The sequence below is a fragment of the Ahaetulla prasina genome, chromosome 8 (assembly GCF_028640845.1).
Source record: "Ahaetulla prasina isolate Xishuangbanna chromosome 8, ASM2864084v1, whole genome shotgun sequence".
NCBI classification, from domain to species: Eukaryota; Metazoa; Chordata; class Lepidosauria; order Squamata; family Colubridae; genus Ahaetulla; species Ahaetulla prasina.
This window is the reverse complement of record NC_080546.1, coordinates 14,192,983-14,212,494: the sequence shown is the minus strand read 5'-3', so window position 1 is coordinate 14,212,494 and position 19,512 is coordinate 14,192,983. Positions and strand designations below refer to the sequence as shown.

The 19,512-nt window shown below is 39.4% G+C and overlaps 1 protein-coding gene across 2 annotated transcripts; it reads left to right on the top strand.

Moving 5' to 3' along the window:
- The first annotated feature begins 3,388 nt into the window (after positions 1-3,388).
- Positions 3,389-18,621, top strand: LOC131203241 (placenta-specific gene 8 protein-like). 2 transcript variants are annotated; one of them, XM_058193235.1, is made up of 4 exons: positions 3,389-3,465; positions 10,450-10,574; positions 11,988-12,112; positions 13,964-18,621. In XM_058193235.1, the coding sequence occupies exons 2-4, from the start codon at positions 10,463-10,465 to the stop codon at positions 14,066-14,068; spliced, it is 342 nt and encodes a 113-aa protein (XP_058049218.1). In that variant the 5' UTR covers positions 3,389-3,465; positions 10,450-10,462; the 3' UTR covers positions 14,069-18,621. The 2 variants fall into 2 exon arrangements, with proteins under 2 accessions (XP_058049218.1, XP_058049219.1); XM_058193236.1 differs by lacking the exon at positions 3,389-3,465 and adding an exon at positions 4,950-5,092.
- The last annotated feature ends 891 nt before the right edge of the window (positions 18,622-19,512 follow it).

Genomic DNA, 19,512 nt, shown 5'->3' with positions numbered 1-19,512 from the left:
GCGAGCTCAAGACACATTTATTCATCTGTGCAGGACTGGCTTAGATTTTAAATTTATAGGGGTTTTAAATTGGTTTTAATATTTATATTTCCATTTTAATAATTGGGCATTAGAATAAGTTTTTTAATGATTATTTTAATTTGTATATTGATGTTTTATATGCCTGTGAGCCGCCCTGAGTCCTTTGGGAGATAGGGCGGTATATAAATTCGAATAATAATAATAAAATAAATAAAATAAATCCTGTTCCTGTCAAAAGTGGCGTTCCTCAAGGCAGCGTCCTTGGACCAACACTCTTCATACTATACATAAATGATCTCTGCGACCTCATCTCAAGTTATTGTGTTCTCTTTGCTGACGATGTCAAACTATTTAACACCACTGATAATACATCTATCATTCAAAAAGACCTTGATCATCTAACCGCTTGGTCTAAAACTTGGCAACTCCAAATCTCAACCAGCAAATGTTCAGTCTTACATATAGGAAAAAAGAACCCAAACACTAAGTACTCGCTTGATGGACATTACCTTACAGATGACCCCCATCCCGTTAAAGACCTTGGAGTTTTAATATCAAATGATCTAAGTGCCAAAGCTCACTGCAAATACATAGCAAAAAAGGCTCTAAGAGTTGTAAACCTAATCTTGCCTAGCTTCTTTTCCAAAAACACTACACTACTAACCAGAGCATATAAAATATTTGCTAGACCAATTCTAGAATACAGCTCACCTGTTTGGAACCCTCACCATATCTCTGACATCAATACAATTGAACGTGTCCAGAAATATTTTACAAGAAGAGTTCTCCATTCCTCTGTAAACAACAGAATACCTTATCCCACTAGACTTGAAATCCTGGGCTTTTCGAAAACTTCGAAAAGACCTAAGTTTAACTCATAGAATCATCTATTGTAATGTCCTTCCTGTCAAAGACTACTTCAGCTTTAATTGCAATAATACAAGAGCAACCAATAGATTTAAACTTAATGTTAACCGCTTTAATCTAGATTGCAGAAAATATGACTTCTGTAACAGAATCATCAGTGCTTGGAATACTTTACCTGACTCTGTGGTCTCTTCTCATAATCCTAAAAGCTTTAACCAAAAACTTTCTACTATTGACCTCACCCCATTCCTAAGAGGACCATAAGGCGTGCATAAGCGCATAAGCGTGCCTACCGTTCCTGTCCTATTGTTTTCTTTTCTTCTTCATATATATATATATATATATATATATATATATATATATATATATATATATATATATATATATATGTATATATGCTTATACCTTTATATACTATATAACCTTTCTGTATGATAGTTACATATATTGTTGTGACAAAATAAATAAATAAATAAATAAATAAATAAATAAATAAATAAATAAACAAACAAACAAATAAATAAATAGATATGTAATGGTCAGGTACAGAGAGGTAAGGGAGGTGCTGAAGAGAAAGTAATCTGAGAAAACAAAGAGAGAGAGAATGTATTCCTTTGAGGCATCTTGGATTAGCTGAAACCCCAGAAGGCCAATAAGTTCAAAGGAGGAGGGAAATGGGTCGTCAGGATAGGGAACTATAAAATGTAATGCTTTTGAAACTTTAGGTGTGGCTTCCTGGCTAAAACTCCTCTGTTGAGATCTGCTGGGATATACCCACCCTATTTTGTGAAATAGTTTTTATTATTTTCTTTTAATAAAGTCTTTTTTTCATCGACCCATGCTTGTTGGCTGAATTCCTTTCCAACACTTCCAAACTGGGACACCTCACAGATGCTGCGGATGCAAGAAATGGCTGCAGAAGCCACCTGCCAGAATGCGGAATTCTTTTAATGTAGGAAGGCAGGAAGCAAAAGTGACAGGGCTGGAGGGTTCCTGGTTTGCAAGTAGATTGGGGGAGGCAAACCCATGCCTCCTTATACTTGATTTTCCTTTGAAGCTCCTCCAGTTTGATGGGGTTATTTGTGTGCCTCTAGTTATAGTGATTGCTCTGAGTTCTGTCTTCCTGCCTTAATGGGTTAATCCTGTCCCAGTACTTTTGTCTTTTCTATCCTGGAGGTTAATCCTGTCAGGGAGCAGGAAAAAGAGAGATTCAGTTTACCTTAGAGAGTTTATTTTTAGCCTGATTCCTTTTATCTTAATGGCTCTACTTAAGTGTTTCTGTTGTCAGCTCTATTACTTTTATAACAACTTTTAGCAGGCTGCTCTGAGTTTTCCTTTCAGCTGGTACTTCTTGGTTTTCTTAAAGGGGAAGAGCTGGCTTCAGTCTTTTGGCATTGCTTTACTGATTCCTGGCACTGTGTACTTTCCAGGGGTGAAATGCCCCCCAGTTCGGAATGGATTGCGCAATCTGGTAGTGATGGGGGCAGATAGTTTGGAGAACCAATAACAAACAATCCCTGCCCACTCCCACCCCGCCCATGCCCACCCAATATCCCGGTTCCCACTTGCCTATTTGCTGCTTCTTTTGGGCTTCCTCCTGCCTTGCTTTGCTTTGGCTGCTGCAATCAATTGCATCAGCTAGCAACTGAATCTACCTGCCTGCAATCCATCTCATCGATGAGCAACTCAGAAGTCATATTTTATGCAATCAAGATTGAAACGGTTAACATTGAGTTTAAATCTATTGTTAGCTCTTGTATTGTTATGATCGAAGCTGAAGTAGTCTTCAACAGGAAGGACATTGCAATAGATGATTCTATGAGTTAAGCACAGGTCCTGTCGAAGGCGGCGGAGTTCTAAGTTTTCTAAATTCAAGATTTCAAGTCTGGTGGCATAAGGTATTTTGTTGTATTCAGAGGAGTGGAGAACTCGTCTTGTAAAATATTCCTGGACACGTTCAATATGTCTGAAATGTGGTATGGGTTCCAGACAGGCGAGCTGTATTCAAGAATTGGTCTAGCAAATGTTTTATAAGCTCTGGTTAGCAGTGTAGTGTTTCTGGAGAAGAAGCTACGCAAGATTAGGTTTACAACTCTTAAAGCCTTTTTTGCGATGTAGTTGCAGTGGGCTTTGGCACTTAGATCATTTGATATTAAAACTCCAAGGTCTTTAAAAGGGTGGGATCATCTGTAAGGTAAATGTCCATCAAGCTTATACTTAGTGTTTGGGTTCTTTTTTCCAATATGTAATACTGAGCATTTGGTGGTTGAGATTTGGAGTTGCCAAGTTTTTGACCATTCAGATTAAATCTCATAAATTCTTCTAAACCAAGTTTCGTTTCTTCTCCTACCATCTCTTTTGGGTTTGTTTGTTTTTTCTTAACTTTGTTCACCTGGCTGAAACAAAAAATACTTCCTCATTTGAAAAAAAAAACATCGAACAAATTGGTTAGAAGGGTAATTCACTTTCAGTTTTAAAACACAAAAGCAGGAGGCAGCCAGCAGGCAAAGTTTATTGCAGCTCGGCAAAGAGAAGCCAAAAGAGGAAGAAAAGAAGGAGGAGAAGGGGAAAAAAAAGGTTTGAAATCTCGCTTTCTTTGAAATCTTTCTGCCTTTGCTTTTGCATTTATTCTAAACTAATAAAGTTTTCCGAATTTTTAATCTCCCTGGATCTAATTTGGTTGTTGAAAGACCGTTTCTTGTGCCATTCTGTATTATGTTGCAGAAGGTGAGTCCTTGTTTTTTTAATTTGGGGAGAAATAAGAATGGATTCCTAAAGTAACAAATATAAAGATGGTCATTTTTCTTTCTTTCTTTTTTACTATTATTTATTTTTGTATATACATCAATATCATTATATGAACAGTGCGGGATCTGGGTATCAGTCATTTAAATACAAATAATATTAATAACATTTGTTACATTAATCATACTTCTTTAATTGTGGTATTATACAAATTTGTATTAGAATATGTTCCTTCATTGTTTAGTTCTTCAGTGTTTTTGTGCGCCATTCTAAAAACAGTCACAATATTATTTAAACGTACATAGTGATACCATCTTTCAACATCTAATCTTTATATCTAGCTATTACTTTTAGTATATTATATAAAAATATGTATAATAAAATTCCTCCTTCATCTTGTTTCTATCTCTATTCTAGCGCTTTATTGAGCTTTATTAAACAGCATTCCCTTTCTAACCATCATCTCTTGCCTGCTTTAGTATTTCAATTCTTATTTATTTTTTGACTTGCCTCCCAAACTCTTCCCTTGTCTTTGTCTTTTTCTCTGTCTTTGTCAAGGTCTACAAAAGATGGTCATTTTTGAAGAGGAAAGCTAAGAAGTGACTAGAATAAATTGTTTTGTTTCTAATTCCCCACCTTCCATCTCCCCAGTGCCTAAGTTTTTGAAATGCTTGTTTTTATTTATTGAATATGCATGCTGCCTATTAAAAATTTATACTGTATTTAAAGGGGAGAAACAAGAATGGAATGATATAAAATAGCAATAAAGAGAATGTGTGTAGTTTATGATTAAAATAAGGCCTCCTTGGTGCTCTCTGAGCTTGCTTGTTTTCATGCAGACATCTATCCTATCCTATCCTATCCTATCCTATCCTATCCTATCTTGTCCTGTCCTGTCCTGACCTGTCCTATCCCATCCCATCCCATCCCATCCCATCCCATCCCATCCCATCCCATCCTATTGTTAATAGCTAAGCACAGTGGACTATCCAAGCAAAAACATTGAATCGCTACCAGTGTTTATTTTGGTATTGAATGGTATTTTAAGGCAGCCCTTTGGTCTCTTCTAAGTTATGGGATCACCTGAGGGGAGGGCAAGAAGTAACAGCTGGAAACTTATCAAGGAGAGGAAATGAGGAGAAATTTTCTGACTGTCAGAACAGTTCATCAGTGGAATGCCTTCCCTCTAGGGGTTATGGGTGTCCTATCATTGGAGGTTTTTAAGAAGATATCAGAGAAGATACATTTCAGTCCCTCTCCCTGAATATGCCACCGCCATTGCTGCTTATTCCATGCATCGGCTGTGCAAGCGCACACCGTTTATTTCATTTATTTATCAGCGGCAGGTTGGGTGTGCGCTTGCGCAGCCGGCGCATAGAACAAGGTGGCATATTCAAGGAGAGCAACTCTAGTAACTTTTAGACACTTACCTTTCCTGGCAGACAGCCGCTGGAGGAAAGTAAGTATATGCCGTGTGGCGAAGGAAGAGCGGGCGGCGGCTCCGGGACAAGGCTAGTGTCGAGGAATGGTGCATTCCCCGACCCGGTTGAGGCAGGTGGCGAGCAGGTGGTGACTCTGGGGCCTCAGGGAATGGGGCATCCCTGGGCCCCGGCCCCTGACCAAAGGCGAAGGGCATGCAGGCGGCAGGAATAGATGAGAGAATGATTTAAAAACTGTATAGTTATTTACTTAGTATTAAGTTAGAAGAAGAACAGGTAAAAGAAACAATGATAACCTGTGCTAAAAAGTTTGGGTATACAATTGAGTTAGATAAATGGCAGTAACTATGGGAAAGAAACTATAAATTAACAACATCCACAGCATATAAGGAGAACCAGTACAAAATGTTTTATAAATGGCACATGTCACTGGAAAAATTGTCAAAAATGTTTAAAGATAAATCAGCTAAATTTTGGAAATGCCATCAGACATGAGGATCGTATTATCATATGTGGTGGACATGTCCAGAAGTGAGAAACTATTGGGTAAAAATTTGAACATGGTTAGAGAAAATGATACAACTACACATTGATTTAAAACCTGAACTGTTCCTGTTGGGTATCTTACCAGAGAAATACAGTAAAGAAAATATATACTTGATTATACATGTAATAACTGCAGTGAGGATTGTATTTGCACAAAATTGGAAAGCAGAAAAAATCCCTACAGAGGGAGAGGTAATTAAAATGTTGGAATGTGCAGAAATGAATAGATTAACATTGGCAATTAAAGGAAAGGAAGAATCGGGGTATTATAGGATATGGGGGCAATTTTATCAATGGATAGAGATGAGATACAAATAAAAATTAAGATAAATGTAAGAAATTTGGAAAAAATGTTGTAATATATTAATGTAAACGCAAGATAGAAATGTAGCAAGAAACTGATGGTAAAGGAGGAATATGATGACACAAAAATTTCTACTCAGATGACACACTTAATGATGTATTCTTCGTTTAAACATAAATATAAAAAACTTTTTTTTAAAAAAAAAAAAGTAGCCTTTGGCTGCAAATAATCCAGCCCAGCACTGTGTACACCAAGACTACACAGCAATAATACACAGCATTGTTAACAAATTACCTGAATTTATCCTCTTGTTAAACAGTGGTACATTTGATATCATATTTGTTTGTGAAACATGGTTGAACTCATCCCTTCCTGACTCCATTGTTACAAACAAAGAATATCAAGTTTATCGATCAGATCGTGAAAACCAAAGAGGTGGTGGAGTGGCTATCTTTTACAAAAAGTCACTGAATCTAAAAAACATTCAAGTTGCACATAAACTTTCTCTTCCTGAAACTATTGTATGCGACCTATCCCTTAACACCACTCTTCGATTCTTACTATGCTACAGAGCCCCTGACTACGACATTACTCATGCAAATATGTTAACCTCACTGCTAACATGGGCTACCTCCTGTCCATATCCTCTCATCTTCCTGGGTGACCTAAATCTACTTCTCATTAACTGGATAACTAATGAATGTACAACTGATCCAATCCATACTACACTATACAACGCTGTTACAAACCTAGGTCTTGAACAACTTGTAACTAACAATACAAGACTCAACAATTGCCTTGACCTCATCTTCTGCAACAACTCAAACTCAATTTATGGACTACAAATTAAAGAACCTTTTTCCAACAGCAACCACTGCATGATTGACTTTCGTTTCAATATACGTCCTTAACATAAATCGTCATAACAATAGTATTCCTAACTACAACTTCAAAAAAGCCAACTATGACCTTATAAACAACGATCTCTCATTTCTGGACTGGCAAAATCTGTTCGCAACCTGTATAACTGCTGAAGACCACTATAGAGTTTTCTTACTTGAAATCAATAGAGTCATTAAACTATACATACCACAAATGACCACCAAGTTCAGGAAAAGCAAACTACCCATATCAATAAAAAAGCTTCAATCAAAGAAAAATCCCTCTGGAGAAGAAACAAAAAAGGCTATGTAGCAAATTTCAAAAACCGCTACAGAAATATATGCAACCAAATAAAAACTGAATGCACAAATTACCACACCAAGCAAAAAGAGGACCTTCTGCGCACAAATTCCAATCGTGCCTTTTATAATTTTGTTAACAATAAACTTAAGGACTCAAGATCCATCCCACCACTAAAAGATTCTAACAACAAAGAATGCAATGACAAAACAGTTAAAGCAAACCTCTTCAACATATTCTTTGGCTCAGTTTTTGTTAACAGCGATGACACATATCCAACATTCCCAAAATGTACCAGCAATGAGTATGACGACTTAACACATATAGATTTCACAGAAGATAATGTTGGAAAAGCTCTTCATAACTTGAAATTATCGCTATCTATTGGACCCGATGGACTATGTGCATACTTCTTAAAAAAACTTTCCACTAATATAGCAGAATCTTTGATAAAGCTTTCACTACCAGTTCCCTTCCCAAACTTTGGTCACTAGCCACAGTCATCCCAATCTTCAAAAAAGGAGACCCCAGCTTAGTCAAAAATTACAGACTAATCTCTCTTTGTCACCTGCAAAGTCATGTAATCAATCATCAACCAATCCATTACCTCACACTTAGAAACAAACAACCTACTCTCTAATAAACAATTTGGCTTCAGAGTTCCTGCCGCAATTTTTCCTTTTGGGAATTATAACGGATTGTACGGTGACTGAGACTAAATTGATCTTGAACTTAATAACAGCAGCAAGACTGCTGATTGGACAATATTGGAAGAAAAAAGAATTTCCTACAATAGAAGAATGGATATTGAAAGTTATCAACTTGGCTGAGATGGCAAAAATCTCAGCCTTTTTGAAAGACAATATGCAGGAAAGATATTTAATTGAATGGAAAAAATAGATTGATTATTTACAAAATAGATATCAGATTAAGAGATATTGGATTGCCTTTGAATAATAAGGATGTATTATCTTAGAATGTTATGGGGGAGGTTAGGAAATGAAAAGACTCGGATGAGGTTAACTGGGTTGGAAGGGAAAATTTTAGTTTATGTTTGGCTTATGTGTAATAATACTTTGTGATTGACCTGGGAAGCTGGGGGGATGGGGGAAGGGAGGGGAGGGGTTTTGGGGGAAAGGGGGAAAAATGATTGTTTGTTTTCTAAAACTTTTTCAATTAAAAAAAAACAATTTGGTTTCAGGAAAAAATCATGCAACTTACTTCTCCACTGTAAAAACATATGGACTACAAATCTCGATCAAGGCAAAACAATAGATGCAAACTACATAGACTTCTGCAAAGCTTTTGACTCAGTAGCACACGATAAACTTCTTCTAAAACTAAAATCCTATGGCATTTCAGGACCCCTTCACAAATGGATATCTGCTTTTCTGTCTAACAGACAACAAGTGGTCAAAATTGGCAATGCTCTATCAAATCCTGTTCCTGTCAAGAGTGGCGTTCCTCAAGGCAGCGTTCTTGGACCAACACTCTTCATACTATACATAAATGATCTTTGTGACCATATCTCAAGTAATTGTGTTCTCTTTGCTGACGATGTCAAACTATTTAACACCACCAACAATACAACTACCCTTCAAAAAGACCTTGATCATCTAACCGCTTGGTCTAAAACTTGGCAACTCCAAATCTCAACCAGCAAATGCTCAATCTTACATATAGGAAAAAAGAACCCAAACACTAAGTACATACTTGATGGACATTACCTTACAGATGACCCCCACCCTATTAAAGACCTTGGAGTTTTAATATCAAATGATCTAAGTGCCAAAGCCCACTGCAACTACATAGCAAAAAAGGCTCTAAGAGTTGTAAACCTAATCTTGCGTAGCTTCTTTTCCAAAAACACTACACTACTAACCAGAGCATATAAAACATTTGCTAGACCAATTCTAGAATACAGCTCGCCTGTCTGGAACCCTCACCACATTTCTGACATCAATACAATTGAACATGTCCAGAAATATTTTACAAGAAGAGTTCTCCATTCCTCTGAAAACAACAAAATACCTTATCCCACCAGACTTGAAATCCTAGGCTTAGAAAACTTGGAACTCCGTCGCCTTCGACAAGACCTAAGTTTAACTCATAGAATCATCTATTGTAATGTCCTTCCTGTTAAAGACTACTTCAGCTTTAATTGCAATAATACAAGAGCAACCAATAGATTTAAACTTAATGTTAACCGCTTTAATCTAGATTGCAGAAAATATGACTTCTGTAACAGAATCATCAGTGCTTGGAACACTTTACCTGACTCTGTGGTCTCTTCCCATAATCCCAAAAGCTTTAACCAAAACTTTCTAATATTGACCTCACCCCATTCCTAAGAGGACCATAAGGGGCGTGCATAAGAGCACAAACATGCCTACCGTTCCTGTCCTATTGTTTTTCTTTTTCTTCTTCTTATATATATATATGCTTATACCTCTTAATATTTACTCATATATATGTTTATATACTATATAATCTTTTTTGTATGATACTTGTATATATTGTTGTGGCTAAATAAATAAATAAATAAATAAATAAATAAATAAATAAATAAATAAATAAATAAATAAATAAATAAATAAATAAATGTAGCAGGCAAATCACGTAGTTCAGGAAGCAAAAGATCCAGATAATTAGTCCAGAAAGCCAGAAAGAATGCAAGGACTCTTGGGAAATTCAAACGTTGGCAGTCAACAGGAAGCCAGCATTTGTTCCCGACAAATGCCCCTCCCCACAACATCTTCTCAAGTCCCACTCCCCAGGTGTGCCCTGTGAAGAAGGGTGGGGCACTCTTCTCCTGAGTAGCCTGCTCAGTTGGCGCTAATCTCGTCTTCTCTCCACTCTCCGTGCTCTCGGATCAGGAGGGGGTGGTCCCTGCTCCTCACCTGAGATCTATCTCTCATGTTCATCCTGCCCCTGTTCCTCCCTGTCCACAAGCCATCCTAATCCTGAAAGGCCCTGGCCTGACAGGCCCTTCCCTTCCCCATTTTCCTCAGCAGCCAACAAAGCCGCCCCCTCAATCTCTCTCGGCTCAGATTCCAGCTTGTCTTCACCTGCAGATTGAAACTCCAATGGGGTCATGACAGTTACCCAGTTTCAAGATGCCAAACTCTTTCAAAATGACAGAGGACAATTGGACATTCAGTATGGCTCTGTCCCAGGTTTAGAGTTTAACATTCTCACAGTACCAATTTGTGTATCAAAAAGACTTCATCCAGAATCGAATCTAGCAACCACATCCCACTCTTTGGAGTTGGCACTGAGATCACCTTCTACCAAGCCTGTTCATTAATCTCTTCTCTTTTTGGCTCTCTTCTTTCTTTTTCTTAGAATATTGTCCACAATGGAAGTTCAACCAATGGTTGTCACTCAGCCACCGATGGTGGTAACGGTCCAGCCCAGCAGAAACTATTGGCAAACGGACATATGTGACTGCTTTAGCGACTGTGGAGTCTGTAAGTGACCAGGCCAATAACTGAATGTGGGGTTCTCAAAGCCTTCTCAGGAACTAGGGAAGATTGGGCTGAATATCCTTCCAGACTGGATAGCTTGCAGAAATAAATTATTCTTTATAATTTGAAGAACAGGTGTTTAATTATTGAACAGCCTATTGGATTGGAATTGGAATGGCAAGATATAAAAGGAGACATGGCTTCTATATTATTAAAAGGTGTCTATGGAACTTTAAATACATGTGGAAGATGACGAGGCTGAGCTCGAAGGTGGAGTGAAACACACCATTAGTTTGGAGTTACTATGCTCCCACAAGAGATCTAAATCCATCCCACACTCCTGAATTCTGTTGACTCTTATTTAGCGCCAATCTGCCTTGACCGTTAGTAGATCAGATTCTTGTATAAAGTATGAGGTAAACCCATAGTACTTTTGAACTCTCTGCCGGCACCTGGTTTCTTGTGCCTGATGCTACACAACTGAAGAATTATGGTAAAAAAAAATGTTTAAGAAAACAATCTGGTGTCCTCCTAATGTTTTGAATTATAATTTTCATAATGAGGGGTCCTTGCTGCTTTCAGAGCTTGGTTGTTTTCTTGCACGTGTTTCATTACCCAGGTACGGCATATTTTCAGTGCTAGGAGAGCATCACTGCTAGTACTAAAGATGTTACTTACTTGGGTAAAGAAACAATCAAGAAAACAACCAAGTTCAGAGAGTACCAAGGACACAAGAGCTCAAATGTGAGTTACAAATATTCTCTTCTATTAGTAATTGTCAGGCACAATCAATCCATGTGCAAAGAATTCAATTAACTATTTTATTACTCAAGCCTATAACATAGAAATCTTCTCTGACTGGCCGTTTGCACCTGGGTCAGACTAGATAATGTTAAACAGCATTCAAAGAGGATCATTATATTGATATATTGACCATCAATTGTGTTGTAAATGTTGTACCTTGATGAAGGTATCTTTTCTTTTATGTACACTGAGAGCATATGCACCAAGACAAATTCCTTGTGTGTCCAATCACACTTGGCCAATAAAAAATTCTATTCTATTCTATCGGACTTCACTCTCTTATGCCCACGTAGGGATTCCAGATTAGTGCCCTGTTTGATTCCTCTCCCTGGCTCAGCCAGTCTCTTTCCGATAGCAATTTCCTTAATTCTATTTCATAATAGTTGGGAACATCAGTATACAGAAAAATGCAATGCACTGTACTTTTAGCTTAATGTGGTTTGTCACATTTTTCAGCCCTCCCCTCTGCTAGGTGATATTTTAACTAGCATTTTCATTTGCAGTTTTGATCTTGCACAAATTGTAGAATTTGCACTTTCTGGGCCATAAATGTTATGTCATTCAAGGCATTGACAAAATATTTCTACAGGGCCTTTTTCTTCCTCTCTGTAGGTCTCTGCGGAATGTTCTGCTACCCTTGTTTGGCATGCCAAGTTGCTGCAGCTATGAATGAATGTTGTTGCTGTGGCGCAACTGTGGCCATGCGAGCTGTTTACAGGACAAAATACGATATCCCTGTAAGTAGATTGTCTTTCCTAAGACTAGACAAACTTCAGGTTTATAAACTCTAGTCAAAACCAAAAAAAACCCAAACTAGACTCTTAAGTACATTTCTTGTGAAATTGGAGAGAAATACCAGTTGAGAAACGGACTGGGGCAGCCAACTTTCTGGGGGATAACTTGTCATGGCCAACTCACCATGGGAAACTCGCCAAGGGGAAATCCAACGATTCGATTTAATCATGTAAAATACATTAAAAAATTATTTTAATTTTTGGCGTCCACATTTTATTTTGTCCCTCCTTTGGCATCCTTTCTTTAGTGATTCAGTTCCATTATTTATTCCATATTAGTGTAATTCTTGTCACATGGCAAGTTGTCCTATGGTGAGTTGGCCACAGCGAGTTGTCCCGCAGTGAATTGGCTGCAGTTAATTGGCCGTGGAGAGTTGGATGTGGCGAGCTGTCCTAGGCCCGCTCAGAAAGGCAGTGCATGCACAATCCAGAAATTTGGGGTGGGAAAAACCCGGGGTGGGTATCAAAACCCGTCAATACCGGTTCACTCGAGGGTGCTTGTGCGCTCGTGCAACAATTCTGCGCATGCGCACAAGTGTCCAGGCGGGTGGGAGGAGCTTCCCACCACCACTACCGGTTCGCCCGATCCGGGGCAACCTATTGAAAAAACCTGACCTGAGCAGTGAACAGATAATTCTTTCATTTGTTACCACAAGCGTGACCATAATCTTTCAGAATTATAGAAATGAAAATAAAAATGGCACTTGTCCCATGCCAAACATAACTATCATATCTATCTGGCCTAAAATCATGGGATGGCAGAATTTGTTAAAAGTCCCATGGATTAAGGATTGTCATCTGTAGGACCATGAAAAAAGACCTTCTTGGTGGTGGCCCCTCGGTGGCCCTACTGCTTTTCTGAAAGGCACTAAAAACACGGTTTTGTCAGTGGGCCTAAGGACCACAAATAGAAGTGGAGCCGATCATGTGGTTAATTTGATTGTGTTGTTGCTGCTGCCCCTGGCGATGGGTGAAGTGTTGTTTTTTAAAATAGGTTTTTATAATGTATTTCCAGATTTCTGTTGTTAAGTGTGATTTATTAAGTGAGTTTTGCCCAATTTCACAACCTTTCTTGCCACAGTTGTTAAGTGAATCACTGCAGTTGTTAAGTTAGTAAGACAGTTGTTAAGTGAATTTGACTTCCCCACTGACTTTGCTTGTCAGAAGGTCGCAAAAGCGGATCACATGATCCCGGGACACTGTAACCGTCATAAATACAAACCGGTTGACAAGTGTCTGAATTTTGATCACATGAATCATGGGGATAGTGCAAAGGTCGTACTTGTGAAAAACAATCGTAAGTCACATTTTTCAGTGCCATTGTAACTCTGAACGATCACTAAACTAACTGTGGTAAATCAAGGACTGCTGTATTTTGCCATCCAACATAGAGTTAGCTTTTCATGATTCCATGTCTCTACACCATGATTTTATTGAAAAGGCTCTGGATTCATTTCAGAGGTGGGTTTCAGCAGGTTCTGACCAGTTCTGGAGAACCGGTAGCGGAAATTTTGAGTAGTTTGGAGAACCGGTAGTAAAAATTCTGACTGGCCCCGCCCCCATCTATTCTCTGCCTCCCGAGTCCCAACTGATCAGGAGGAAATGGGGATTTTGCAGTATCCTTCCCCTGGAGTGGGGAGGGAATGGAGATTTTACAGTATCCTTCCCCTGCCACGCCCACCAAGCCACGCCCACCAAGCCGCACCACGCCCACCAAGCCACGCCCACCGAACCGGTAGTAAAAAAAATTTGAATCCCACCAATGATTCATTTGGTTTCTTTTCTTTTCAACAGGGATCCATCTGTGGAGATACCTGCATTGTGGGGTGTTTGCCCGTTTGTTCCCTCTGCCAAATCCAGAGAGATATCAATAGAAGGAAAGCAATGGGGATATTCTAGAAGACTTCATCCTAAGCTCCTTTACATTTGTCCCTTTTTTTGATTAGAATTCTGAGAAGTAAGATGCATTAAAGTAGTTTGTAGGAAGAGCCATTATTTAGAGGCACCCTTGTTTTATAATTCTAAGCATATTCTTAACCCTGAAATGAAATTTCAGTAGTGATTCCGAGCTCAAAATCCAGTCACACAAAAACTTGCTCTTGTTTGTCCGGGTTTTGCTTGTTCTTCCTGTTTCTTCTAAAATGGAAAACAAAACATTTTGGTTGCTGCTGCTGTTAAACAATTCAGAATTTTTTAAAAAACCTACTAGAGCTTTGAAGATTTATTGATGGATCTACCATTCTGCCTTTCCTGTTTTTTGGGGCTCCTGGTGATTTTGGTTTGCAAGATGTAGTAACTGGAGAATATAAGGTAAAATTAGCCATAACTAGCCAACCTGAAAGGGCTTGCTCTCCAGAAGTGGGCGGCTAGAACTGTTGCGATTCCTAGCCATCACAGCTTTGAATTAAAAGTGATATAAAGCAGCGTTTGTGGAGATCACAATCTTAAGAAGAACTAGCGTACCTGATAGTTTAGCTAGTAAACTATGTTGTTCTTACTCTCCTACCGTAGCTAGTGATACACCCTTTCCTAATGCTGGTGTGGAAAACTGCCAGACAGGCTGCAGGGAGGAATCAAGTGAGGGCCTAGCTTGGAGTTCAGAGCGCTTGGGCCACCTCAGGTGCTCAACATGAGTGCTGTTGAGTTGGCCACGCCCCACCCTGGCATCCTGAGGTCAAACACAACCCTGATGTGGTCCTCCATGAAATCGAGTTTGACATGCCTGGTTTAGCTAGTAAAATATGTTATTCTTAGTCTCCTAGCCAATGCTACAACCTTTACTAATGATGGTATGGGAAACTGCCAGGAAGGCTGCAGGGAGGAATCAAGTGAGGGCCTAGCTTGGATTCCTTGAGCAGCTGCAAGCGCATAAACTTGACCTCCCTCAAGATCCACAAAGCCTTATTTGGCTTTTCCCACAGGAACACAAGCTCTCTAGTGAGATTCTTGTCATGTAGGAGGTAGACGATATAGTTACTGACTTTCGTTACTCATTAGTGGTTCCAGGTGGTTACACCTGACAGCTGGTAGTCTCTGTCCCTTTTCCACCACTATGACTGAGTTTCATTTCTCTGAGGCTGTCATAATTCGTAGTAAAATTAAAGCCCTTTTTACTTGAAATTCTTCTCAGGATGATGTTTTCTAGACCTCCATTTATCAACGTCAGAACACCGAGGTGGTATGTGGGTGTTAGAATTGTATGCTTCATGAGAGTTCCTCCAAAAACGGATACGAACACAGAATGTGCAAACAATGGAATCTGCAAGAATGAAGTCCGTTCCTTAAAGAGAGATGGTAGGTGTGAGTAGCTTTGGGAGCTAGAGTTTCTTAGGACAGAAATGTCTACGGAGATTCTCAGTCACCCAGATCGTGGTTGCCCCAAAGGTGCAGTGGCCGAATCAGATGGGGAGGCGGAATGTGAGTCGAAGCCAGCATCAAAGCAATCGGAGAGCTCTGAGGGGGAAGAGAGTATGGAGCTGTCCGAGATAGAGATAGAGATAGAGGCGGAGCCTGGGCCACCCATCAGCCCCCAGATAGAGAGTCAACAGCCCCCAGGTTTGGAGGTGGCTGATGAGGAAGAGGAGAAACAGCTGGGTCCAGTGCCTAACATGCAGATGTGCAGAAGGCAGAGTAGAGGAGAACAGCGGGAAGCTATGGGGCACTCCTCAGGATGGAAGAACCACCGCTGCTAACTAAGCCCCACACTAACTCTAGGGGATAAAAGGCAGGGGGCAGAGACAAATAGTTGTAGCAGATGACTATTCTTCTCCCTGTCGGTCAGCCAGTGATATTCTTTATTTCTGAATCCTGTCAGGAACTTTATTGGAATTCTTTCTTGGACTCTGCAGCGCTTAGAGTCCGGTGCTCCTTCGAGCATGTGTGTCTGTTTGCCTGCTGCTAGATAAGAGCGAGCACAACTTCCAGGACTTCCTTTACAAGTGTGGGTAGAGAGAGATTTCGGGTGTGTTGGGGCCATTTCAGGGGGAAAGGAAACGAGCTTCGCTTTCCACAGGCACTTAAAGATTTCGTTAGCCGGTTGTGTGAGAAAGAGAGAGAGAGAGAGACTCTTGGCCAGGGCTGCTGGTGCTCCTAATAAAGGGAACATTTATTACAAACAGCGTGCTTGTTATATTTGGGAGCCAGGTCGGAATAACCCACACCTGTGGGTTAAGACAGAGATATCAATTATGTCAAGAAACAACTGATCTGATCTGCCATTTTCTCCTGTCTACTAATTTGACTCAGTTTTTTTATTTTATTTGCATTTATATCCCGCCCTTCTCCAAAGACTCAGGGCGGCTTACACTATGTTAAGCAATAGTCTTCATCCATTTGTATATTATATACAAAGTCAATTTATTGCCCCCAACAATCTGGGTCCTCATTTTACCTACCTTATAAAGGATGGAAGGCTGAGTCAACCTTGGGCCTGGTGGGGCTTGAACCTGCAGTAATTGCAAGCAGCTGCTGTTAATAACAGACTGTCTTACCAGTCTGAGCCACCAGAGGCCCTGTAACCTTGACTGTCCAAAAGTCTAACGATAACAATCCGACTTTGCTCCGGGCCTTTATCTGCTTAATAAAATCCTAACTACAGGTACTCCTTGACTTAGGACCACAATTTTGCCCAAAATTTAGGTGGTTAAGTGAGACATTTGTGAAGTGAGTTCGGCCCCGTTTTACGACTTTTCTTGCCACATGTGTTTAGTGAATCACTGCGGTTGTTAAGTTAGTAACACCATTTTTAAGTGAATCTGGCTTTCACATTGACTTTGCTTGTCAGACGGTCACAAAAGGGGATCACATGACCCCGGGACACTGCAACCGTCATTAATATGAACCCGTGGTCAAGCATCCAAATATAAATCATGTGACCATGGGATGTTGTAACAGTCCTAAGTGTGAAAAATAACAATAGCAATAGCATTAGCACTTATACACCACTGTATACTGCACGAATCAAGAAGAGGGCCGTGAAAATATTTGCAGATCCCTCGCATCCTGGACATAAACTGTTTCAACTCCTACCCTCAAAATGACGCTATAGAGCACTGCACACCAGAACAACTAGACACAAGAACAGTTTTTTCCCGAAGGCCATCACTCTGCTAAACAAATAATTCCCTCAACACTGTCAGACTATTTACTGAATCTGCACTACTATTAATCGTTTCATAGTTCCCATCGCCAATCTCTTTCCACTTATGACTGTATGACTATAACTTGTTGCTGGCAATCCTTATGATTTATATTGATATATTGATCAATTGTGTTGTAAATGTTGTACCTTGATGAACGTATCTTTTCTTTTATGTACGCTGAGAGCATATGCACCAAGACAAATTCCTTGTGTGTCCAATCACACTTGGCCAATAAAAAATTCTATTCTATTCTATTCTATTCTTTACAGTGTTTTACAGCCCTCTCTAAGCGGTTTACAGAGTCAGCCTCTTGCCCCCAACAATCTGGGTCCTCATTTGACCAACCTCAGAAGATGGAAGGCTGAGTCAACCTTGAGCCTGGTGGGATTTGAACTACCAAATTGCAGGCCGCTGGCAGTCAGCAGACGTAGCCTGTAGTACTGCACGCTAACTACTGCCCCACCATGGCTCATGGTTATGTCATTTTTTTCAGTGCTGTTGTAACTTCCAACAGTCACTAAACGAACTGTTGTAACTCAAGGACCACCTGTACTGAAGAAATGGAGGCATGCTTATTTACATTCTTTCTGTTCCTTTTTAAACAACTATCTTAACGCCTCACAACAGTAAACATTATGTGGGCAAAAGTATAAAACATACCCCTGAAAGTTTTGTTGGCTACTTCCTCTCGGTTCTGCTTAGTATTTTGAATTTAAACAACATCATAAAAATACTGTATTCACCTATGCACTGTAGCCTGTTCCATAAAGCAGCTTATCGTTAAACCAAGGGACAAGTAAATTATCCAATAAAGTGATTCCAGGAGCCTTAAATATAACAATCTGGATGCTTTCTCTTTTTAGCAACTTGGATGTTTTAGAACTCTGCATATTTCAGAAATATATTGGCTAGAGTCATGTGTGAGAATAATTGATTCATACTTTATATGGTGGCCCAAAAGCCCACCTTATCATTAAGTGATATTGCAATTAATTTGGGAGAAAGGCAGCCTGGAAAATATTAGTTTGCTCAATTATATTGAATATGCCATTCTGTATGGAGAATTTACCTAGAAATTAATAAAAATAGCCTTGTGTTTCTTATCTCATGTTTTGCATGTTTCAGAAATTATTCTGCTATATGGAAAAGCGGTATGTGTTATTTCTTTAGGCTGTTTTTATGGTGTAATGGTTATTTTATTAATCTAAAGGCTAAAATTTTCATCTGTATATATGAGATGGGACAGAAGGATATGGACAAATCTTTTATTTTTGTACTGTAATTTCACAAATGATGTAAACTAATGCAAAACTCTTCACATTTGCCCTGGTTTCCCATCAACTCAGTGGAAAGAATAAACAATCTGATTCTGTGGTTTTTGTTTTAATTTCCTTCGAGTCAACCGTGGCTCCTGGCAACTGTACTTTTAGAAACATCAGCTTGGTCCCCAATTCCGGCCTCCTGATTTATGTTTTCCACATTCCTCAAAGTCCTACAAAAGATAAACACCTCCACACCAATCTTATCTCATCCTTGGGTATTCCTTTGTTCTTCTTCTTCCCATTTGCTATTAGGCCTCCTGTGCTACAGGGAACGGAACTGGGCAGCCTCACAACACAGATCAAAGGTGTAAATTAGAGCTGAGATGTAAACTGAAACAAGGAACCCACATATGTGTCCGCCTTGTGAACCCTGATGATGATGTAGGCAGCTCCAACCCGAGATAGGTGCCAGGCTCAGGATGGTACAGGAAAAATAAGAATGAGATTGATTGGGGGTTCAGACTGGTGGCAGGAGCATATATTTGACAGATACCAAATACTTTACAGAGGCTCTTTAGTTCCTCTTCACTTTCTGCCATTAGAGTGGTGTCATCTGCATATCTGAGGGTTGTGGTTTTTTTTTAAATTTCATCAAGCATGTATTTTATGACAAATACAAGTGGAAACATAATTATAAATACATGTAAAGGGTATGAATAGAAGAAAACATTAGGACAGGAACGGTAAGCATGCTGGTGCGCTTATGCTTGTATTATTGTTGATATTTCTCCTGTCAATCGTAATTCCAATTTTTGATTCATCTAGCCTCCCCTTTCTCATGATGTGCTCTGCATATAAGTTAAATAGGCAGGGCGACAGCATATAGCCTTGCTGGATTCCTTTCCCAATTTTGAACCAATCAGTGGTTCCGTGTCGTTCT